The sequence below is a fragment of the Ictidomys tridecemlineatus genome, chromosome 4 (assembly GCF_052094955.1).
Source record: "Ictidomys tridecemlineatus isolate mIctTri1 chromosome 4, mIctTri1.hap1, whole genome shotgun sequence".
NCBI classification, from domain to species: domain Eukaryota; kingdom Metazoa; phylum Chordata; class Mammalia; order Rodentia; family Sciuridae; genus Ictidomys; species Ictidomys tridecemlineatus.
In genome coordinates this window covers 205,492,889-205,517,421 of record NC_135480.1, presented here as the reverse complement: position 1 = coordinate 205,517,421, position 24,533 = coordinate 205,492,889, and the positions used below count along the sequence as shown (strand labels likewise).

Here is a 24,533-nt window from a genome sequence, read left to right as displayed (position 1 = left end):
ATTTTGGTCTGAGTCTAGGAATAAGGACTAGGAATAAGCCACCAACTCACTGAACTGGAGAAGAATGACCCCTTCACTAGACCAGGGACACAGGCCAATGGCAATGGCTAAGGTGAGGGTGTGGCTCAGGGAAAGCCAGCAGCCACTTTAACTAGTTACTTCCTGCTCTGTGACTCAGCTGGTGCTGCAGGGAGATAGATCAGTCTGTCTGGCCTCCTTCGAAAGTCCCCCAAATGACCAGAACCCTGACATGTTCTGGGTCTGGCAGGAACCACCTGTCCTGCACCCTGCTATGAATATCTGTGGAAGTCAGAGTCAAGGGGTGTAGTGGAGGTGGGTGTGTGGCTTTACTTAGCAGCAAGGTTTTCTGATGTCACAAATCATTTGGCCTTTCCCTGGGGGGCAGGGATTGAAAGATAGAGGAGGGGCTGCTGGCATGTGGTTGCTTGGAAAGATGCATTGCTTTCCCAGTGCTATTCAGGAACAGTCCTCTTTTGAACCCTGACTCAGATCCCTGGGGCCCATCTGAGTGGGGACAGTGAGGTCTTGGGCAGGTTCCTGATCTCTGCACTGCGTGATACTCCTATGTGAAGTACACATCTAACAGGCCTCCTTACCCAAGGTGGCTGGTGGTTGGTGGATTGATGAGTCTTGTGTAGTACTTCTCACCCAGCTGGGGCCCCACCTTTCAGGATGCTAGGGTCCAGCACTGGAGGGAAGAATGGGAAGCAACTTCTGTCCCCTCAATCCCAACCTTCTAGCCCTGGAGCCTCACAGAGCCCCGAAGTTTCCACGCAGCCACTAAACCCCCGCGTCCTGGAACTCCAAGGCCATTTAGCCCTTCTCCAATTGCCTTGAGCCTGGGAAAGTTTCTGGTCTGTAGAGGTCAAAGGGCACGGGGAGCAGCCCCCTGGACCCAAGACAGTCGCGGAACTACACTACCCAGAATTCCCGAGGATAGACAAAAAGGAAATGTCGTTTTTGCAAGGAGAGACTCAGCTCCCCCAGCAGCTGCAAAGCGGGAGAAGGGGGGAAGACAGGGAGAGAGGGATTACCAGGAGGAGGGCGCGCTGTGTGCGGGAGCGCGGGTGGAGAGCCGGGCGGGCGGGGAGGAGGAGGAGGCGGCGCCCGCCCGCCCGCCGCCACCGCCGCCTGCGGACCTGCATCCCGGCGGGGCGGGCGAGCGGGCGGCGGTCCCTGTGTGCCGGCTGCGCTCCGGCCGGCGGCTGCGGGCGGACGCGGGGGCCAGGCCGGCGCAGGGGCCGAGTTTCTGCAAAGTTTGACCTGGTTGCCTTTCCGATGCTGCAGCAGCGCGAGGCAGCGCGGGGCGCGCCAGGCGGCTGCGGCGCGGCGGCGGGGCTAAGCGGCGACAGCACGCTCACAATGATCATAAAATAAGGGCGGCGCGTGGGGTGGGGGCGAGAGAGCCCCGAGCCTCAGCTCTCCGCCCCCGGCCATCCCCAGCAGCCCTGAGACAGGAGGGCCCGGGGCGCCGACGCCGGCTCAGACCCAAGTAGAGAGAACCGAGGGACAGTGCCCGGGGGAGGGGGCGGGGGCGCCCCGAAAACGTGCCGGCGGCGGGGTCCGGGCGCGTGGAGGGCGGCGACCCGGGCGCGCGGAGCGGCCCCAGGGGCAGGTGAGTCGGCGGCGCTGCCCGGGTGGGGGCGTGCGCGCCAAAGTTCCCCGGCAGTGTCGAGCGCGCCCGACGCGCGGGGTTCTGGGGCCGCTAGCGGTAGGGGAGTGGGGACAGGAGTGCCCAACGCGGCGGGGCGGGGGCACTGCGCCCTCCTGGGGTCCCGCGACCCCCGCCCGAGAAGGAGCGCGCTCCGGATCAGACCGGTCTGGGGACTAGGACTGCGTCCCCAGGGAACTGGAGGGACCCGGGCGGAGAAGGGGCACCCGGCGCTGGCGACGAGGCGCCGGAGGCAGTGCTAGGGCCGGCAAGTCCTGGAGGCTCGCTGCAGTGGCAGCGGGTCGCCCCCCACCTCACCCCGGGCCGCGAGGGTGTCAGCGGAGATGTCACGGGCGGCGATTATTCGCTGGAGCGCGCGGTCGTGCGGCCGCCACTGACGGGCTGGCGGGGGGGCCGCCGCCTCCGGGGAGACCGCCCAGAGCCGCTCCGTCAGCTCCGCAGCCGGCGCCCCGCGCACACGCGTCGCCGCCCACGCGCGCCCCCCGCAGCAAAGTTCGGCTCAACTTTGACGCTCTATCCCTTCCACCTCCCCGCAGGTCCTCGGTGGCCGCGGCGAACCAGGCGGCGGCGGCCGGAGCGCAGTCCCGGGGCCCCGCACGGCTGCCCCCGGCGACAGCGACAGCGGCGAGGGGCACGCGGCGCGCTCGCCAGCGGGCGCCGACGGGGACCCGGCGAGCGCAGAGCCCGGAGCGCGCCTCCCGGGAGCCGCGGGTGGGCGCCCAGCCCCGGGGCGCCGAGACCTCGGCCGAGTGAACGGAAAACGCTCTTCGATTGACTGGGCCCCGCCGGGCGGGCGCGTGTGCCCGGGGGAGCGCGTGCGGAAGGCAGAAGGGCAGGAAGTCGGTCTTCTGCAACGAGGGTGGCGCGACCGCGCGGGGACCGAGCCTTCCTTATTTATGTGTCTGCCAGCGCTCGCCTGCTTCCTCCGAAGACTTCAGGGAGAGTCTCCGAGCTGCCGTCCCCGCGTGTGAGGCCCGGAAGGGCTGGAAGTCAGAACAACATGCCTATCCACTAAACTCCAAACTTTTTCTTTTTTTAACCCAAAGAATATCGGTGATTTTTGTCCACTGCTAGGAGGAGAGAGCCCAGGGCTCTTGAGATGCAGCAAAATCCTTATTTATAAACAGGCCCAAGGTAGTGATATGCAAATCCCCTGGACCCAGTGAGTTTTCTATCCTATGGATATCAGTTTTGAGGTTTGAGATTGGATTGCACCTCCCCTCTGCACTGGGTCCCGCAGCCTCCATCCTTTCAATGCCCTGTTTTCTCTGGGACTGCTGGCCTTCCCTGGAGATTAGTGTGGTCCTGTGTGCCATGGGCTGTATTCAGAGCATCGGAGGCAAAGCCAGAGTCTTCCGGGAAGGGATCACCGTGATTGACGTGAAAGCCTCTATCGACCCCATCCCCACCAGCATTGATGAGTCCTCCAGTGTGGTGCTCCGCTACCGGACGCCCCACTTCCGGGCCTCGGCCCAGGTGGTCATGCCGCCCATCCCCAAGAAAGAGACCTGGATTGTTGGCTGGATTCAGGCATGCAGCCACATGGAGTTCTACAACCAGTACGGAGAGCAGGGCATGTGAGTACTGTTCAAGACCCAGCTTGGGGGCTGCTGGTGGGGGTCAGCTTGGAGGCCTGGGGACCGGAGGAGTGGGTTAGAGATTCCCAAGGAGGGGGTCCTTCCCTGGCCAGAGGGAAGCTTTAGGCAGCTGTGGAAGTGGCTTCTGCATGGTCTTGGGCCAGGTGACTCCCTGGAGGGTTTACTTGTTGATCCAGACTAGGAATCATGGCTCTAGGACCTACTGGCCATTGCCCCCTGGGTTCCTGTCCTTCCCCCCAAGATGCCAAGAAAATAGAGCCACATTCCTCCCTAGGCCTCTTTTAGCAAACAAGTGTTCCATCTGCCTGAAGAGTGTCAGGGCCGTCAGGGGTCATCAGAGAGGCCACTGCTCTGCCCCTTGTGCTGGACTCTCGAGCCCTCTGGTTGGGCCTGAACTTGTGCTTTCAGATACTCATCAGGCCCTGGGGGTGCTTGGGAAGATTTTGACATTGCAAAGGGCTTTATGTTGAGAGAGTCCTTAGCTTTAGAAACCTGGTTGAAGCTCTCTGCCTCCCAGGCATTAGCAGTGTCAGCATCTGCTGTCCCTCCAGTGGAGAACTAACTAGGAATGGCTAAGGAGCCCACTGGCCTCTTCCCTGCAGCCTGGTCTCTGAAATGTTTGTGTGGTCCTTGTTCTGGCATGTTCCTTGACCCAGAAATAGCCATCCCAGGGTAGAAAGGGCAGCTGGAGATGCTCTTAGGGGAAATGACTTGACTTGGTCACCCTGGAACAGGGCTGTGCAAAAGTTGTTTCTGAGCATGAGGACCTTTGTGGGACCTAGGTGAGCCCCAAGGGGCAGGCTGCCAATTTGATGCCCATGACTGTCCCTGGACACAGCCCCATAGCCCTCTCTCAGCACCCACCCCAGGGAGCGTTACTTCCCAGCTCTGCAGGTGTGGAAGAGGCGAGTTTCCCCCAGTGTTGGAGCCCATCACTGATGGATGGTCGTGCTGGGCTAGGAGGGCTGCAGACGATTGGGCACAGATTGCGTGCCCTGTCCACTTAGCGACTCTAGGTTCTAAGGGAAGCAGGATGATTGTGGTAAACTTAAAAACGGGCTGTAACTGTGATTTCCCGAAGACTGTGGGGTACACAGGGCCCATGGAGACACTTGTGGGCATCCCTCCAGCAACCTGGCCTCTGTTCACTAGTTCTTCCTATCCTAAGAGAGGCTATTAATGTGGTTTAGGTGGGGGGCTGGCTTCCTCTCCAGGAAGGAAAACGTGACTCTTGGTTACTCAGGGAGGACCTTTCCTAAGAAGGCTTCAGCCTGGCTTTGCAAAGCATCCGGGACAGTTGTCGACAAACAAAGGTTTCCCTCGGGGGTTTCTGGCTAAGCCTAATTTCTTGCCTGATTTCTGTTCAGCCAGGCTGAGAGTCAGGGAGCTGGGCGACCTCACCATTACTATGCCAGTCCTTGTTCCTGGTTAGACAACCTCGTGCAACTCGGACTCTGCGGTCAAGCAGACCTGGGCGGGAGGCCAGACTCTGGGATGTGACCCTAAGCGAGTTCCTTAGTCACTCTGAGCCTTGGTTTTGCTTTTCTGCAAACTGGGGCTAAACATAGCCCCTTCCCACGGATTATTTGGAGAACTACTCAAGACGACCTTTGTCAAGCAGTCAGCGCTCAGCCAAGCCGAGTGGACACTCAGTGTAGGCAGCTGTCCTTTGGCATTGTTGTGATTGTGATTCTACTGGATGGGAGTGAGTGACAGTATTTGTAAAGCTGAGGATTTTGGCTGAAACTAGAGTTGGAACAGATGTCAACTACTACCAGGTCTTCCTCTTTTACACAGGGTCTACACCCTAACTTTAAAAATTTAAAAATAGCTCAGGTCAGGGATGGTTTAAGTGGCTAAAGCCATTTTCTGTCTCTCCATTGCCCTTACGGTTTTGTTGCTCTGGGGCGCCTGTCTCCTTGCATTCTCCCTGAGTACCCTGGTGTCGGGTAGGACCAGCCCTGGGGAAGGAGAGGGCATGTGGCTCCCTGGGAGGGGCAGCACTGGGCTGCAGAAGGTCCCCGGGTGGTGGCTCTGGGGCAGCCGTGGAAGTCCTTCCTGTTCTCTGCACATGAGGATAAGGAGAGAGCTCCCCGGAGGCTGCTGTGAGGATTCAAGGGGAGGACGGGGGCAGGCGACAGCGTAGGAGGCTGCCCAACTTTTCATCACTAGTCAACAGAATGGAAGGAGAGCTGGAACTGCCAGGCCCCCAATTCCTGGGCCCTGCTCTGCTCTGTGCTCACCCCGTGCCCTGAGAAGTCGAGGGGCTCTTGGAAGCCTCCTGAAAGTAAATAGAAGCATTTACCTGGGATTTAGAAGAGCCTTCCCATTTTCCCCATCCGAGACTTCCTACGATAACTCCTGTTTTTGAGTCTTAAGCCCCAGGTGCAGCGTGGGAGAGTGGAGCATGGAGTCAGTGAGGTAGACCAGAAGCTGCTACCAGCCCAGCATTGTCCCTGCTCCTTGCCTGAGCCAGAGTGGGGTGCAGCTTCATGCCAGGGGTTGGGAGGCCTGAGCAGAGGGAGAAACCAAGCAGCGTCTCCTGTCACTGCCCACTCCATGCCAGTAGCACCCCTACCCGATGTGACAAGCACAAAGGTCCCCAAACATGGCCCAGTGTCTCCTGGGAGGGGTGCCAAATCACCCTAGTTGAGAACCACTGGATCCAACCCAGACACTTGGAATCACTACTGGGCTTCAGTGGCCTGGGCAGGGGACTGCTGCCAGGTGGCCAAGCCTCCATCAGGGCTTCTGTTCTTCACAAATGGGTTTGTGCTCAAAATATTAATTCCAAATACTTAGCCGAAATCCATCATGCCCCCAACGTTATCCCTGCTGGAAATTAATCCCTTAGCCAGGAGGTGAACTTTTTAGAATGAGATTCTGGGTTAGAAGTGTTTGAAATGGAATAATAAATACCAAAGCTGCCACCTCAGCAGCGCCCCGACTTTGGGAAATGGCGCTTCCCCGTGCCAGCTCGAGAGATTCTATATGGTTTTGGGTCCAACCCACATTGCTTTAAAAGCCAGCCCCCCTCCAGACTGTTGGAGACACCTGCCTCCACAGCCGTCCTCCGCAATTCCTCAACTGCCACCTGTCAGCTGGCGCAGAGCCTTCTAAGTGACAAGTCACAGTTTCTCGCCTGTGTGGGAGACACTCGCCTTGTCCCTAGCTCGCCCTTCTCTGGAGCCCCCAGGGAGCCTGGCCCACATCCAAGGCCAAGGCTAGGAGCCATATGGCTCAGGATTCTGCCATCGGGCAGCCTTGGGGGTGAGGAGAGGAGAGCAGTTCAAACGGAGGGTCCCTTTGGGTAGACAGTGCCCTGTACCCATGTTCGGCAGCAGGTGGGTCTGGCCCCAGGCCCTAGGTCAGTCTCTTAACCTTTTAGAGCCTCAGTTTCCATCTGTGAAATGGGAACGCCTGCTCCTCCCTCCAGGAGGACTTAGGGAGGAGACGGGCCGCAGGTGCTCAGAGCGCCCCGGGTGCAGGAGCCCCTCCTCCACGACGGCTAGCGGTCTGTCACTGTGAATCAGGATGACTAGCAACGGGTTATCATTCTGCACCACCTGGCAGAGAGCGGGCTACAGGCTGCTGCACTGGGTCTGCCGCCCATCCCTTGTCCTGGGCTTCCCACACCCTTCTGTGGCAGGAGAGCCGGGCCCTTGAGGCTCCTGGGTCTTTCTGGCCCACACGTGGGCTGGCACCTGCTGTCACGGGGTTCCAGGGGCTGGTGGGGAAGGGCGGGCAGGGAGGAGGGATGCTGAGTGGGGGAGCTCAGCTGCCATGGGCTCCCCTTCAGAGGGTGCTCCGCAGGACCTCAGGAGGGCCTCGTTTTAGGATGAGGATGCAGCCTCCGCCCGAGACCTGCCAGAGGAGGCTTCAGGACACAGATCTAGGGGCCCTGGAGGAATGTCCCTGCTGACCATGTGGCCTCTTCCTGAAGCCCGGGGCCTGCGCTTCAGGCTCTGCACAGAACAATTGAGGACGAGGCTTCCTCTCTGTGACCGGAAGGCGGCCTCCCCCCATCTGCTGGGCCCTGGCGGAGGCAAGGGCGGGGTGGGTGGGAGAGGGAAGTCCCTGTGTGGAGGCTTTGGGGTGGGAGGAAGTGGTGGGGGATGGCCTGGCCCAGAGAGAACTCCCCCTGGACCAGCCCTGGCCAAGCAGTGGCTCCAGCCCTTGTCCACCTTCCCAGTCTTGGAAACAAAAGCTGGCTGATCTGGGAGCGTGCAAGACGGACAGGGTCATCAGGGAGATGACAAAATACTGAGGTCCTTTGTTATTGGTCAGATTGGGTGAAAATGAAAAAGCTCAGCGTGCCTTGGTTAGTGGGAGTACCGTCCAGGCGGTTCTGCCGGGAGGGCTGGCTATTCAGATCTCGCGCCCTTCAGCTGGGGTGTCCTGCTGGAGCCTGGCTCACAGACCCCTGTGCCCCAACCGGGCCTGGCTCACGGGGGCATCCAGGAAGTACACGCTAAGGAGTCAGCAGGTGCGTGCATGTAGGGGTGAGGACAGAAAGATGGATGTGCAGGGATGCAAACTCAGCCCTGTTCACAGTAGCGAAAACCCCCAACAACCCCTGTGTCCTTCTGTAGGGAGCATGGTCTGTCTACAGAGGAAGTGTGAGGGGCCGCTGGGTGGACTTGGAGGTGTCCCTACCGGGAGGGAACGTGATGTTATACCCTGCATTTGAAGGGGAGTTGTAAGACAATATGTTATAAAGAAAACACTAGACATGGGACATTCAGAGAAAGGCCTGGGGACGGAGCATGGTGAGTGGCCTCGCTGGGGCAGGAGGGCAGGAAGAGATGGTTTTTGGTTTTCACTTTATTTATACACTTCTTTAGGGATTGCTTTTTTAAAATAAGTACATATTTTTATAACCGAAAGCTAAAATTAAACAAGCACTGTGGGTCTTCTTGTCCCAGTCGGGTCCAGGGCTGTGGCCTGGGTGAGGAGGGGTGGGGTGGGCAGGAAGAGGGTGGCTGCCCCGGAAGGAGTGGGGTTTGTTGTTGGGGAGCCTCAGCAAAGGGCCTGAGGGGGGGAAGCCTCTAGCGCCCTCCGCTGGCTGTGAGCAAGCTCTGGGGGCCTGGGAGGTCAGAGCCCCCGGGCCACAGCAGGTGGGGCACCTGGATCCTAGTCCAGTGTGCAAGGGGGCTGGCTCCTGGCCTCAGTTTCTGTAAAGTTGTGCAACTTTTCCAGAATGAATACTTTGCAAATTTCACCAAATTATAAACTGCACATTTGGGGACCAGGTGAGATAATCCCTAAATTCCAATCAGGCCTGGGTGGATGGTTGGAACCAGGGCTGGGCAGGAGAGCTGTGGGCCCAGCAATGTGTGTGGTGCGCGTTAGAAAGCAGGTCCAGTTCCATATCTCTGCATGTGCAACCTGTCCTTTCAGAGGTGCTTCCTAGGAGAGACTGAATGTAGTTGAACTTTTAAAAAAGTGATTGATTTTGAGGGGAAGAGTTAAATGAATAAGCATGCAGGAGACGCGCAGACGAGACCAAAGTGAAGGGAGGAAACCCAGCGATTGGTGAACTTTCAGGCCTGGCCCAGAGGGCCTTTTTGGTCTTCTGGCTGTGGAGTCAGGACTGGGGACCCTGAACAAAGGGAGGAGGCAGGGCCCTTGGGGGCTTGGAGGGCCCTGAGCCAGCTGGGGAGAGAGCCCAGGCCCTGCTCACCACCCACTTCCTGTTGATGCACACTGTGAGCATGGCCTGCAACCCTCATCGGTACTGTTCTTCAGAAGTCCGGAAAGGGGTGCACCTGGCGGCCTGGTAGAGGTCACAGAGGTGGCAAAGTCACCCTTGTCCTCAAGGCCTTGGAGGGTCTAGGCTGGCTACTGGCTGGTGGCTCCACCTGAGGCCCTGAGCTGAGGTCACCCCACAGGTGACCCTCCACCACTGCCAGTCGAGGCTTCCTCAGGAGCAGCCTCCCCCATCGCCAGCCTCCTGTGGCAGCCTTTCTGCCTCATTCGAACTCGCACTGGGCAGGCGTGCTGCTCGGAGCCTGAGTGTGGGTCAGCCCAGGCTCATGCTGTGAGCTCTAGCTGGACCCTTCCCAGGAGTGTGACCTTGGACTGGGCCTCTAACTTCATTAAGTCTATCCCCAGAGTACATGTGGCCTCTGGCACATCCGTGTGAATGGCACCCGCTGTCACCACATGACTGTGGTGACAGCCCATCCTGCTCGTGGTGATCCCACCTGCGGCTCTTCAGGGGAGCAGAGGCTCTGAGGAACTCGGGGTGCCTGACACTCCTCATGGAGACCCCTGTGGGGCTCAGGACCCAAGGAGAGACTGTCACTGACAGTTCTCGGTCAGGCCACAAGCGTTTGTCCTCCCTGGCTCTGGGCCAGGCTCTGGGATGCTTCCTGGCTGCGTGGTGACGAGCAGACCTGGTCCCTGCCCTCTCTGCCCTTGTGGTCCATCTGGGGAAGAGATTGCCCACAAATGATGGCATAATTATTTAATCACCCTCATGCGTGTGCCAGGAAGCAGCAGGATGGGGATCTGACGGCACTGAGCGCTGACCGAGGCCACCTGGCCCATGGGGAGGGTCGGGGCAGCATCTCTGGGATGGTGGCCCTAGAGCTGAGCAGTGAGTACCTGCTAACTAGGACAGGAGGCGGAGGACACTACTCCTGGTGGAAGCCTTCGGGACGGGAGGGGCAGGGCACTGGCTCGCAAGCCCCGGGAGCGGTGTGCGCACTCGCTCTGGGCTTCAGCCACACGGGGTTAGGGCCCCGGGGGTCCTGGCGGGCTTAACAGGGTTGGGCAGTGTAACCAGATTTGTGTTTTTAAAAGCTTGCAGGAGGCTGGGAGACCAGGAGGGGGTCAGGGTCCCTGAAGGCAAAGGAGAAGGGGCCTATGGAGTAGGGTGGGCCGGGGTCCCTGGGGTGCAGCCCCTCCGTGTGGAACTCACACCTGAAGGGCGCGTGTCATCTGAAAGCATAAATGAGGGTCAGAAGAGGCGTCTGGTCATCAGGGCTGGCAGGTCTCTTGGTCCTGGAGGCACACCTGCCACTGCTGGCGCCTCCCTCCACAGTCTCCAGAAGTTTCCATCGACAGCCACTGACTGCACAGGCACTCCCAGGAGTGCATTGTTAGGCACAGGCTGCGGACGGAAGGGGGTCTGCCCTGTGGTCACAGGGCTGGTGGCTGGGCTGAGTTGCTCCCTGTCCCTGGGGCTACCTCCTGGACCGCACTCCCCGCCCCCAGGCCCTGCGATGAAGACATGGCAGTGTCCTGGGTGTGAGTAATGTGCTGTATGAGACTGCTGCCTGCTGGCTTATGGTGCTGTCACCTGTCTGTGACTGACCCAGGCCTTGGGCTTTAGGGGGCTGGGGCCAGAGAGAGAGTGGCCATTGACTCTTTGGAAGTGACCTAGGGCTGGGACAGAACTAAGTGCCTTTGCCAGTGTGCTGCCTGCACTTTAGACTGAGGTGTGGCTCAGTGGTGGAGCCCTTGCCTGGCATGCAGGAGTCCTGGGTTCCAGCCCAGCCCAGCACATCGAAAAACTAACGAGAAAACCAAAACTAAAACCACTTTTCAGGATGGGTCTGGTCAGACCCAGGGCCTGGGCCCCACTGCTTAGCCAAATTTCCTGGGAAAAAGTGGCCTTGCCTGCCCCACTGCACGGCTTTCAGGACTTGCCCAGGGTCCCATGCCACCAAGGGGGCTGAGACTGACAGCCCAAGGGGTTCCAGACGACCTTCAGGGGCCCCTGCGGAGAGAAGCAAGTCAGGCTGACCACGTGCTGGCCAGGGGCATCTGCCTAGACGTCCTCTCAGCTCCCCAGCCTGTGGTTGCAGCAGGGCATCACTGGTCAGCAGGCGGCACTGAGGGCCGTGCCGGCTCTGAGGCCAGGAGGGAGGGCAGCCTTTTGGGAGGGACCCTGTCAGGTTTCCTCTTGTTCTATTGCTCCAGAAAAGGGGCCCAGCAGTCTCCGCTGCCCCTTGGAGGCAAGCTGGAGAGGAGAAGGGTTGCTGGTGGGGAGGAAGGGGCACTGCAGCCCCAGGACTTCCTCCAGCACCGGCTCTGGCCTGGGTGAGAGGGGAGGAAGGTGGAGCTGAAGGGCTCTGGGGGGCTGATTGGCAGGGAAAGGCTGGAGTCACCCCCTTTCATGGGAAGGACACTGAAGCCCAGAAGAGGACTCAGTTTGCCAGGGTCAGACACTGGCCAAAAGGGGTCAGGCATCATTTCTAGATTGGCTGGCCCGTGGGCTCCTGTCAGCCCCTACAGCTGGAGGACACTTCTGGGGCAGGGCACAGGTGCAGGTGGGAGGGGCTGCCAACCTGCTTTCCCTCCTGACACGCTGTGTCCCCTGGGAGTCTGCAGCCTCCACCCTGACCAAGGTCATGGGGCTGTGCTGCACGCCACTGTCCCTCTGGTATCTGTGGAGACCCCGCCCTATGGTCACTGCATTCAGCCAGTCACTCAGCCAGAGCACGTGTGTGTCATTACTGCCAACTACCAGCAGGCCCTAGTTACGGAGGGGCAACCAGAGCCTCTCTAAATCCCAGCTGGGATCAGGCCTGGTCTACCGCAGAGTGGGACCCAAGACAGAGGGTTGGTCCCTGAGGAGTCTGATTCAGATGGTGCCGGAGCATAGGACGTGGCCCTGCCTGGGGGTCACCCACCTGGCATCGGATATCTGTTTCCTACCGGACCCTCACCTAGGCAGCAAGCCCTAGGGTCAAAGGACACTGATGTGCTGTGTCCATCCTGTTCTCAGGGCCTGGTCCACTACGACGTCAAAGACAAACCTTGCTGAGTGACCGAGTGAGTGACCTGGCCTTCTTTGTCCTAGGTCCAGCTGGGAGCTCCCCGACCTTCAGGAAGGCAAGATTGAGGCCATCAGCGACTCGGACGGGGTGAACTACCCCTGGTACGGCAACACCACGGAGACCTGCACCATCGTGGGCCCCACCAAGAGAGACTCCAAGTTCATCATCAGCATGAATGACAACTTTTACCCCAGCGTCACGTGGGCCGTGCCGGTCAGCGAGAGCAACGTGGCCAAACTGACCAACATCTACCGGGACCAGAGCTTCACCACGTGGCTGGTGGCCACCAACACCTCCACCAACGACATGATCATCCTGCAGACGCTGCACTGGCGCATGCAGCTGAGCATTGAGGTGAACCCCAACCGGCCCCTGGGCCAGCGCGCCAGGCTGCGGGAGCCCATTGCCCAGGACCAGCCCAAAATCCTGAGCAAGAACGAGCCCATCCCGCCCAGCGCCCTGGTCAAGCCCAATGCCAACGACGCTCAGGTCCTAATGTGGCGGCCCAAGTATGGGCAGCCGCTGGTGGTGATTCCACCCAAGCACCGGTAACAGCCAGGGCGCCTGGCTAGGTTAGACTCACAGACGATGATTCTGCTCAGACAAAACCCAACACACTGTTGGTCAGCAAATACAACCACTCTACCTTCTCCAGCGGGCGGATCTCACTGTGCTGATGCCCCCCGCTCGCCTCCCGGCTCTCGCCACCTGCTTCCTGTGGGGAGGGGGGAGACCAGCGGACGGACAGACCCCAGGGGCACCTTCAGGGACACCCTTCAGGGTCCCCTGGGGTCTCCTTTCCTCTCCTTTCCTCTCGACCTGCCGTTCACTTGCAGCCGATCCCCGAAACACTGCTTTTTTTTAACTCCTCTTTTTGGGGTTCAGGGGCAGGAGCAAGAGGCACTGAGTATGGGGGAAGCCCAGGCCTCGGTGTGTGGGGCGGCTCCCCTCCTCCCTGGTCCTCTGCCACGCGGCCTTATGTAGACTTGCTTTGCCAAACTTTTGCCTTAAGCCGAATTTAAAGGAAAAAAAAAAGGAATCAGAAACAACACGGGGTCTCTCTCCTACTGGACTGTACCTCTCTGCCAGAGGCGGAGGGCGGGCATCAGGTCCAGGGGGAGAGCCACAGAGCCAGCCAGTTGTCTCAGGAGGGGGACAGTGTGGGAACTTAAGCCTGAAACCAGTTGCCTGTCTCGTGCTCAAGCAGACCCACAGGTTCTGCCGAGGCTGTTCTCTCCACCCTGGGCAGACGCCCTCCTGGTGCTTGCCGGGGGCTGTGAGCTGGGGCCTCTGCAGTGGCCTCTCTCTCCTCACAGCCTTAACTCGCCTGGGGTGGCTCCAGAGGAGGGGAGGCCCGGGAGCAGTAAGTGACCCAGGGGATTTTTACCCTCTCCGTCCCCACCCATCCCAGCTCTGCCCTCACCTTCGTCCCCTGCAGCGTGCAGCTTTTCCTGTCCCTCCACACTGGTCCCAGCACCACACAACAGTCCTCATTTGAGTCTCAAAGGTAAGAAAGGCACCGTGTCCCTCCTTTCACTGACCTCAAGTCTTGAATCTGGTGGCACCCGTGCCCTTGGCTGGCTGTCCTCAGCTACTGCAAAGGAGCCAGTGCAAGCCTTCTGGCTCATCTCAGGGGACGCACCCCCGGCTCTCTGGGGAGGCTGCGGACAGGCTCCAAGCCCCAGGGGTGGTGCAGGCAGGCTGTGGGGGGCACCTGAGCCACACCTAGGCACTGTGTCTCTGGGAGGTCTGGGGTCAGCTGAGTGCTTCTCTTGTCCTCTGAGAAAGAAACCTAGACCCAGGGCAGGGAGGGCTCATCAGGCCACTGCAGGGGCTGGGCTGGCAGAACAGTGGCCTGAGGACGGCCACCAGGTGTCCAGTCTTGGGTCTGCTTTCTGGAACCCGAGGACAGGTCTTGACTGTTGTCTGCTGCCCCTGGGCACTCCCAGGGACCCTTGCCCGAGCCACGCTCCCTCGAGCTTGCCAACCTCCCGCTGCATCCCTGGCCCTGCCTTCACACCCACAGTGACCAAACACAGGAGACCGTCAGACTAGGGGAAACCACCTCTGCTGCAGATGAGCCACTGGCAGGAGCCTCAGTGACCAGGTGAGGGTTCGCAGGCATGCAGCGTGGTGTTCAGGGAGCCGCTGTCCAGCGCTGGGCCTCCCCTGGAACTGCAGGTTCCCTTTGTGTGTACAGAGGCCTGGCCACCAGAGAGGCTGTGGCCTGGAGTGGGGAATGGTGGGGTCCTAGCTCTGCCTGCTGGGCCTTGTGGCTGGAGGCCGTTCTCTACACTCAGGTCCTTCTTGCACTAAAAAGGAAACGGGCCAGGGCCGGGTGCCAGGAAGCGGGGTTCTCAGCTGGCCTGGTTGTCACCAAGGGTCCTTCTTGGAGTGGGGCTGTGAGGGAGGTCCTCAGCTGCTCTGGAGCACTGGGGCTCCCAAGCCTGCATTTCTTGAGTGTGAACACGCATTTGAGACAGGGGCCACTCCCTCCCCATGCAGGGCCTGCCCTGCCCACCAGGGCTCCTGGCCATCATCCCAAGCCCCTTCTTCTCCACCCTCCTGCCTGACTGAAGGTGGGGCCGGCAAGACCCCGAGAGAGGGTACAGGTCCAGCTGAGGATGCTCAGCGTGACGTGCACCCAGTCCCAGGCTTCCTGCCGGGCCTCGAGTCCTTCGACGTCCCCCCACTCCTGGACACACACTCCTTCCAGCAATAAGAGCCGTCTCTGGTCGTGGAGCGTACTGTGAAAGTGATCCTGGGTCCTGACTAGGAGGCACAGGACTCGAGGACAATGTAAAATGAGCCTTTTTTAAAAATTTAAAATAAAAAACCCCACAAATATAAAGAGAAATAAAGTTAATTTTAAAGTAGGCCTGGCTAGGATCTGGGTGTTTCTGGGGTGGTGATTCATTTCGGGGATGATGGCTTGGTGTGGTGGCCACGGGGCCACTGGTAGGGGAGGACGGTGTGAGGCTGGGGTTCTGGTGCTGAGGACCTGCAGGTGGGGAGGCCAGCCAGTCCTTCAGCACACCTGCTCCTGTCCACAGCTGGGGGATCTCGGCACCCAGAAGTGCCCCTGGCCAGCACCTCGGTGGAGGAGGGTGGCAAGTGGCAGTCAAGCCGGGACTTGAGAGCAGCTTGGCTTTGGGACAAACAGCAGAACCTGTCGTCTGGGGTGATCAGAGTTCAGGCTGAGTTCTCCTCAGGCCACCCTGTAGGCCTCCAAACCTGGGGGGGTGGGGGGTGGGTGTGTAGGTGGGCTGTACCCAGGGGAAGTCCTCCCTTCCGGCTGAAGCCTGCTTCTCTGAGGAGGCTGTTGGCTGGGTCTGGGCTTACTCCAGATGGACCAAGGGGTCAAGGCCACCTGTGGGCAGCTTTGTTGAGACACTCAGACCTCATACAGAAGGGATCCTCAGAGTGGCTGCCTCCTGGCTGACATGGCATACATGACGCGTCCTACAGTGTCCTCACATAGTCCCACTGGGAGGTGTTACCCACATTTCACAGATGAGGAGACGCAGAGCAGAATCAAGGAGCCACCTCAGGCATGTGCCTGTGAAGAGGCAGAGCCGGGATTCGAACCCTGGCCCAGAGCCAGCCTCTCCCTCCTGCCTGCTGGGCCTGAGCGGTGACTCACACCAGTTACTACTATTAAGAAGGCCCCAAACTGTAGTTCCCTCCATCCTGGGTCCTTGGGACAGGAAATGCCTTTCTCCCCACCCACTTCTTCCCGGAAGTCTCTGTGCGGCCTGTTCTCTGTGGCCCTTCCAGCTGGGCCATCTAGCTAGGCCGCGGTGGTGGGTGGCCTTCCCACAGAGCTGAGGGGACAGGGTGCCCGAGCAGCCACAGTGGGCACTGGGATCTGGTTTCTTCTCTGGGTTCCGCACAGCGCTCTGCATCCTGCCTCTGCGTCTGAGAAACCAACTCAGGAAATTGCGTAACAGGCCTCATGGCCGCCCTCCACTGGACGGCTTCTGGGTGGGGCCGTCACTGTCGTGGTTTGGCTTTTGGTTGTGGAGCTGGCCTCAGAGTGCTGCCCACAGAGGCTGTGTGTGTGTGTGTGTGTGTGTGTGTGTGTGTGTGTGAGACCAGGAGAGAGAGGGAGAGACGGGGGCAGGGGGATGGGGACCAGGGGACCAAGGGCAGAGAAAGTGGGCCTGAGTCATGCCAGGACGGAGCAGGCACCCAGGAACACGGATCTTCGCGTGGGCACGCGGCCTGGCTCCCACCTTCAGGGAGCAGACCGTGCTAGGAGGCTGGTGGGGAGAAGAGTGGATTCCGAGTGGCATTTGAGGTGCAGCGCCAGGTTCCAGCCACTCAAGCCGATAGCCGGTTAAATTTAGAAGCTCAGGCTGGGCGGCTGAGAGGCACAGACTCCAGGCCTGGCCCAGCTGTCACAGGTCCCCACCCCCAGGTCCTTGCCTGGGAAGCAGCTGTCTGGGCTGGGCAAGGCCACCTGCCAGAGATGACTATGGGGACCCATGCTCTGTGGCCCCACGCACCTGGAGAGCCACTCCTCAAAGGGGACGAAGATTCATCGTAGGCTAGGTCACGGGGCACAGAGGAGCCCCACGGGGTCCCAGAGGAGACTGTTCCCAGAGGCTGGGGTGGCTCTCGGACCCCTCCAACAGCCCGGCATGTTCCACAGCCTCTGCCTTTGTTTCTCTCTTGGTCATCCCCGTGCCACCCGGGCACCTCCCCAGGAGCTGCTTCCCAGCTGGCTGGAGACTGGACGTCCGATTAAAGCCAAGTATTTCAGCTAGCAACCAGCCACTGGGCACACACTATCCCAAAGTTGTCCATCCCAAGGTCACACCACGAAGACCCACACTTCCCTGGCAGGTACTTGGCTGCTGCCAATGCCCTACCCTGCCACCATCTGCCATCTCCCCTTTTCTCCAGAAAGGACCTAGGGACCTACTAAAGGTCACTCAGCTTGAAGTTGCAGAGCTGGGCAGCTCGAATACCTGGACTTCTACTCTCTCTCTGCACTTCTGCACCACAGGTCTTTGGTAGCCCAGTTCTGCAGACTGGGACGGTCCCCTTGCTCAGAGTGCAGCAGACCCCACCCCCCGCCCCCAGTGGGGCTGCCAAGTACCGGGCCTCAGCAGCCCTGCTGGCAATGGGACTTTTTTTTATATATACTGGGGATTGAACCCAGGGGTGCTCCACCACTAAGCTATACCCCTATCCCTTTTTATTTTGAGAAAAGGTATCACCAAGCTTCCCAGGCTGGCCTCAAACTTGTGATCCTCCTGCCTCAGCCTCCCAAGAGTAGCTGAGATGACAGGTATGCTCCTCTGTGCCCAGCAGAAATAGAAAGTTTCAAATGCAAGAAAAGGCATCTGAGCAAATGGATTCTGTCTTTGTGCCCATGTCCAGAAAGGCAAATCTAAAGGGTGACCTCGCACTTGGCAAAGGCCAGTCTGGTTCTGCCCACTTGTCTCCCCAGACAGCATGGCTGGGAATGCAGAGATGGGGCTATCTCCCCCACTGGCCCAGGCCCTGGGTCATATTTTATTTGTAATCAGACAGATGAGAAGTGGTGCACTGGGTGTTTACAGTGAGCAGGATGCAGGGAGAAGCCGTGCGCTATTCTTGGCTGGCAAGTCAGCCTGACCTTGCATGCCTGAGCTTCCTAGACCTTGGGCCAGAGACACAAACCCCGAACTTGCCATTCCCTGGCAAGGCGGGAAAGGATGTCACAGTCTTAGTGTTAGACATGCGTAGGTCCCACTTCCACACCCTCACACTGGTGATCAGGTTCAACACATGAATTTTGGGGGTGGGGGGGATACAGACCATAGTACAATGATCACCAGTCAATTTGGGGATTTTTCTATCATCTCAAAAAAAGAAATGCTGAACCTTTTAGCAGGACCTTGGCCCAGTATCTGCCCCGGCAGGCGGCCCCAACAGGTTAGTCACACCCCCTGAGCATCCGGTGACCGATGACCTTTGAGGTAGAAAGAGGTGGTGACCTTGCGGGTTGTGTGGGGTCTGAGCTAGGTGCTTTTAGCTCCTTTGATGAAGGACCCCGCCCAGAGCTGCCACATCACTGCCCTCCCCCTGTATCGGCTTCTGGCATTATCTACCATTCTGTATCATTGTTTTTCTATTTTTGTGATAAAATACACACAAAAATTACCATCTTAGCTATAAGCGTACACTTCATTAATAAATATATTAAGCAGGGGCGGGGCTAGGGCTCAGCAGTGTAGCGCTCGCCTAGCACATGCGAGGCCCTGGGTTCGAGCCTCAGCACCACATAAAATACACAAGTAAAATAAAGGTGCGAGGCGGAGGCCTCCTGCGCTGCGGCCAACAGGCTTCCACAGTGTCCTCCTGACACAGCACCACCTCGGTGACACCTGCTGACACACTCCACTCCCTGGGCGGTGACAGAGGACAGTGCCAACTCCCCAGCCCAGACTGGTGGGCCCACTGGAACTGCAGGTGTAGGGTGGCCGTGAGATTGCAGAGTGGACGGTGGCTCAGTGCTAGGGAGCCCAGGACCATCCGTAGTCTCCTAGCATCCTCCTCCCTCCCGGGGAGGGCTGGGGGAGAGGGAGAGCCCTGGGGAAGGTACCACCTCCACACTGGCTGGACAGGGGCCAGAAGTCCAGGCTAGAGGACCCAGAAAGTGGGCCCTACAGAGAACACCTGTGGGGACCAGCTTCACCCCACCGCACCCGCCCAGGCTAACCCCTGCCACAGGGGGTCACTGGCTGCCTGCAGGAGAGGTGGAAGGAAGGGCGGCCGCACACCCCCATGTCCACCTGGGTGGGCACACCTGGCCTCCTCACCTGGAACCTCACCAATCCGATTAGGATCTCTCTCTTCGAGAGGAGCCAGAAGGGGAGGCTTTATTTGGATCTGAGTGACACACAGCGTGCAAAGCCAATGGCCTGACACTTTCTGGCACACGCACACCTGTGGCCACCATCACGGCAAAGGACTGAACGTGTCCAGCAGCCCTAAAAGCACCTGCTTTGTCACTACCACTCCCTGGCCTTTCCCTGCCTTCCCCTGCGACCTCTGACCTGCCCCCTGCTGCCAGGATGAGATGGCCTTTTCTAGATTTTTATGTAAATGGAGTCACGTGTGAGGGCTCTTTTCTGTAGAGTTTCTTTCCTTCCTATCACTTCCTTGAGAATCACCCTGTTGATTCCGTGAATTTTCATCCCTTTTCATACCATTATATGAAGACACCACAATCTGGTTATCTGCTCGCCTGCTGATGGGCATCTGGGCTGTTTCCAGCTGGGGCTATCACAGATAAAGTTGCTATAAACATTTGTTTACAAGTCTTGAGAGATATATGCTTTCAGTTCTCCTGGGTAAATGCGTAGGAGTGGAATGATTGGTCACTCAGGTGTGTGTTTAAGCTTTAAAGAAAGGGCCAAGGGCTGGGGATGTGGCTCAAGCGGTAGTGCGCTCGCCTGGCATGCGTGCAGCCCGGGTTCGATCCTCAGCACCACATACCAACAAAGATGGTGTGTCCGCCGAGAACTAAAAAATAAATATTAAAAAAAATTCTCTCTCCCTTTCTCTCTCTCCTCTCTCTTAAAAAAAAAAAAAAAAAAAAAGAAAGGGCCAAATATTTCCCAAGTGGTTAGACTATGTTACATTCCAGCAGCTGCCCAGGGGGAGTTCAGCTGCTCCATATCCTTGCACGACATGATGTCTTTTTAAACTTAGTTAAGTTGTTGTTGTTATTATTATTGTTATTATTATTTAGTTGTAGTAGTATTACTGATAATACTAGTCTAGTAGCACCAGGGATTAAACCAAGGTGCTTAACCACTGAGCCACATCCCCAGCCCTTTTTGTTTTTCATTTTGAGACAAGGTCTTGCTAAGTTGCTAACAGCCTTGCTGAGTTATCGAGGTTGGCCTCAAACTTGCAATCCTCCTGCCTCAGCCACTCAAGTTGTGGGATTTCAGGTGTATGCCACTCTGTCTGGCTAAATATAATTAATGAATCTATTTATTTATTTATTTTGGTACCAGGGATGGAACCCTGGGGCACTCAATCACTGAGCCACATCCCCAGCCCCCCTTTTTTTAAAGGGGGGGAGAGAGAGAGAGAGAGAATTTTAATATTTATTTTTTAGTTTTCGGCATCTTTGTTTGTATGTGGTGCTGAGGATCGAACCCGGGCCACACACATACCAGGCGAGCACGATACCACTTGAGCCATATCTCCAGCCCCCTTTTTTGTATTCTATTTAGAGACAGGGTCTTGCTGAGTTACTTAGGTTAAATTTATTTTTTAAACAGATACTAAAAATATAAATATTATACATATTTATGGAATGCCATGTAATGTTTCAACTCTGTTTTAGTGAGCTTTTGTGCCACTGTGACCAAAATACCCAACAAGAACAACTTAAGGAGGAAAAGTTTACCTGGGGCTCATGTTTCAGAGGCCTCAGTTCATAGGCGGCTGACTCTGGGCCCAGGTGAGGCAGCACCTCCTGGGGGAGGGCCCCCGCACAGGCCAGCTGTCCAGCTCAAGGCAGAGAGACAGAGGAAGAGGCTGCGGGGAAGATGCACCCTTCAGGGCACACCCCAGTGACTCACCTCCTCCAGCATGTCCCACCTGCCCTGTCCCGTCCTCGCCCAGTCAGTCCATTGAAACTCAGATGCACAATTGGGCTCCAGCTCTCACAGTCCACTCGTTCCACCCCAACATTCCTGCATTAACAGGAGCCTTAGGAGGAACACCTCATATTCTAACCATAACACATACCTTGAGCAATGTTTATATCAGGTGAATCTATCTATCTTCTCATCATTTCTTCATGGGAAAGACGTTCAGAGTCCTCTCGAGGTTCTTTGACATATACAATACATGATTGTTACCTGTAGTCACCCTTTTGTGCAAAGCACACCTGAGTTTCCTTCTCCTGTCTAACTGTAGCTCAGGTCAACCTCTCCCCACCCCTGTGGTTAGTCTCTTTAACTTCCTGCCTTCTAACACATTGTGGTGTTATCTTATTACATTGTCATGTGCATTCCCCTAATGACTAATGATGCAAAGCATTTTTCATCTCTTCTCTAGTGCAGTGGTGCATGCGTGTAATTCTAGTGCTCCAGAGGCTGAGCTAGGAGGATCACAAGTTCAAAGCCAGCCTCAGTAACTTAGTGAAGAGCTTGCAGGTTCAACCCTTCATACAAAAAAAAAAAAAAAAAAAAAGAACCCCTATCATTTACAAGTGCATTTTCTTTTCACCTCTGTTGAAAAGCAAGTCAAGGCACACGTGTGAATCTATCTCTAGACTTCCTACTCTGTACAAATGATCTATTTGATTATCATGATACCAATACTGCTGGCCTTGAGTACTACAGCTTTACTAAGCCTTGGAGTCAAGTAGTATAAGTTTTTCCATTTTGTTTTTCTTTTTTGAAATTGTTTGGACTATTATAAGTCCTTTGCGTTCCCATCTGAATTTTAGAATCAGCCTCAAAAAAAAAAAAAACAAAAAAACCAACCTATTTGGATTGTATTGAATGTATAGGTTGATTTTAAGAACTGACATAATATTCAGTCTTCTGATTCACAAGTATATATTCTTCCATTAGGTGAGATTTATACCTAAATTTTTGATACTATTGTTCTATTGATTTTTTTTTTTTTTTTTTGGTGATTGAACGCAGAGCCTTGTGTATGTGAGGCAGGCACTCTACAAACTGAGCTATATCCCCGGCCCCAATGTTCTATTGATTTTTGAATTCTAATTTCTGAAAATTCACTGCTAGTATGTGTAAAGATAACTGAATTTTGTATATTGGGCTTATATTCTAAAACCTTGCTAAAGTTATTTACTACTCTGAGTAGCTTTTCTGAGGATTCCACAGGTAGAAGATCATGTTATCTGTGAGGAAAGCTGATTGTACTTCATCCTCATTTGGATGTCTTTTCTTTCTTTTTCTTGCCTTAGTGCATTGGCTAGACCTTCTGTCCTATATTGTAAAGAAATGGTGAGGGTAGACATTTGCCTGAGGGTAAAACATTACATCTTTACCATTAAGTCTGATGTTAACAGCAGGTTTTTCTTAGATGGCCTAGATCAGGTACAGGAAGGAAGTTTCCACTTTCTAGTTTGTAGAATTATCAGGAATAAACACTGGATTTTACTAAACGCTTTTTCTGTATCTATTGAAATGATCATATTAATTATATCAATTGATTTTCAAGTGTTGAATATACCCTACTGGTCATTAAAGTTATCTTTTTATATATTATTTTAATTGATTACAAATGTTTTGTTGAGATTTTTTGCAATATTCTGACAAGCATTTGTTTGTAGTTTCTTTCATGTCTTTATTGGGTTAAGTATCAAAGTAATGTTAGTCTCAGAATGAATTAGGAAGTATTCCCTTCTCTTCAATTTTCTAGAAGAGTCTGTGTATAATTCTTCCTCTGACATTTGTTAGAATTCATCAAGGAAGTCATCTGGGCCTGGAATTTTCCTCATGGAAAGGTTTTTGATAATATATTCAATTTCTTTAATAGGTACAGGGCTATTCAGGTTTCTATTTCTTCTTTTTATTTATTTATTTATTTTAGTTTTCGGCAGACACAACATCTCTGTATGTGGTGCTGAGGATCAAACCCGGGCCGCACGCATGCCAGGTGAGCCCCCTACCTCTTGAGCCACATCCCCAGCCCTCTATTTCTTCTTGAGTGAATTTTGTTAGTATTCTTCAAGGAATGCATTCATATCATCCAAGTTGTTGGAGTTTTGGCATAAGACGTTCACAGTATTTGGATGGTCCTTTTCACATATGGGAAGTCTGTAGTATCTTGCCTTTCTTATTCCTGACATTGGAAATTTGTGTCTTCTTTCTTTTTTCCCTTATCAGTCTGGCTTTAGTTTATTAATTTAGTGTATTTTCTTAGAACCAGCTTTTGGTTTCATTTCCCAGCTCAGTGGGCCATTTTCCCAACTTGTGAAGGAAATCTAAGGAATTCTACATAGCAGAGGGACTTTCATTTTCAGATCCAGAGACTCACCTAAAGAATGCTGTCCTGAGGTTGGGTATCAGGTCCACAATGCAGTAGCTCTGAGCCTATGCATGAGAAGGGTTTTGCTTTAAGCATGAGCAGACCAGGTTTTGTCTTCTTCTCAAGTTCAGCTCTCTCCTACCACTCAAATTTGGTCTTAGCACCAGGAAAAAACCAGGAGTCTTATTTACAGCATTAATAAACTTACAAATAGTAATGGATCACCACAGCACAGATCCCCAAAGGCACTGTTTCCTGCAGCTAAGTCAAGTGTACTCTGAATGTTCCATTTGTTCCTGGTAAAATTTTAGCAGTAAGAGAAAATAAACATCTCTGATTAAGAATTTCATTGTAGGGGCTGGGGATGTGGCTCAAGCGGTAGCGCGCTCGCCTGGCATGCGTGTGGCCCGGGTTTGATCCTCAGCACCACATACCAACAAAGATGTTGTGTCCGCCGAAAACTAAAAAATAAATATTAAAATTCTCTCTCTCACTCTCAAAAAAAAAAATTTAAAGAATTTCATTGGAAACCGAATTTTAGGTGAAAATGACAACCTACTTGGGCAAGTGGCTCTCACACTCTATTTTTGAATGACCCACTGAACAGGGCTGTGGCCCTTTTTCTTTCAGGAGTCCCCATTCCAGTCACTCAGGTACATCATACTTATTCTGTGGAAGTGAGATGAGCCATCGGAAGGAAAAACACTATGGGGAAGCCCAGGTGCGTCCTGACTTCACCTGCAAGGGGCACCACAGGCCGTCTGCACACTGAAGCCCACTGAGGCTGTCAAGCAGTTTTAATTTCTTTACGCTGGCAGTTCCCATGCAGGTCTTGTGCATTTTGAGGGATCCCACTTCCACCTGGATTGCTGACAAAGACTCACCCTCAGCCTCACCCTCCCGGATGTCGCTCCACTGGGGAAAGCTATGTGGTAAGGATCTTAGAGATGCCACAGGCCACTCGAGACTGACCACTGGAAGTGGCCCAGAGTGGGAAGAACAGGGCCTGCCTGGTTTGCACCCTCACTCTTCAGCCCTCACCCTCCTGTGGACCTGCCAAAGGCTGGAAGGGTGCAGGTGGTCTGGCTGCTCCAGAGTCCTTGGAGATTGGGGGGCCCTGCCATTGCGACGCCCTGAGGAGGCCACTTCTGGGAAGGGTTTTTCTGGTATGGCTGAGCATGTGAAGAGAACATGCTGACGCCCCCAGTTGGCCATAGTGCTTTCCTCCAGCTGACCCATCGTGCATGACTGCCAGGGAGGCTCTTCACAAACTGCCAAGCGCTTGGGAAGGCTGGGCACCACCTCGCCTGTTTTGGAGCATAAACAGCTACAAAGCAAGTGACTCCGAACTCCTGCAGCAGATTTCCCCTAACTCTGTGATTACGGTCACCTGCTAACGAGTCTAGGAATCACGATGTGCGGTGACAGAAGTGG

General features: G+C 55.6%; 1 protein-coding gene across 1 annotated transcript; it reads left to right on the top strand.

Annotated features, from left to right (window-relative positions):
- Positions 1-1,028: 1,028 nt before the first annotated feature.
- Positions 1,029-14,956, top strand: Fam78a (family with sequence similarity 78 member A). The gene is made up of 3 exons (XM_078048427.1): positions 1,029-1,636; positions 2,230-3,270; positions 12,104-14,956. The coding sequence occupies exons 2-3, from the start codon at positions 2,948-2,950 to the stop codon at positions 12,630-12,632; spliced, it is 852 nt and encodes a 283-aa protein (XP_077904553.1). The 5' UTR covers positions 1,029-1,636; positions 2,230-2,947; the 3' UTR covers positions 12,633-14,956.
- The last annotated feature ends 9,577 nt before the right edge of the window (positions 14,957-24,533 follow it).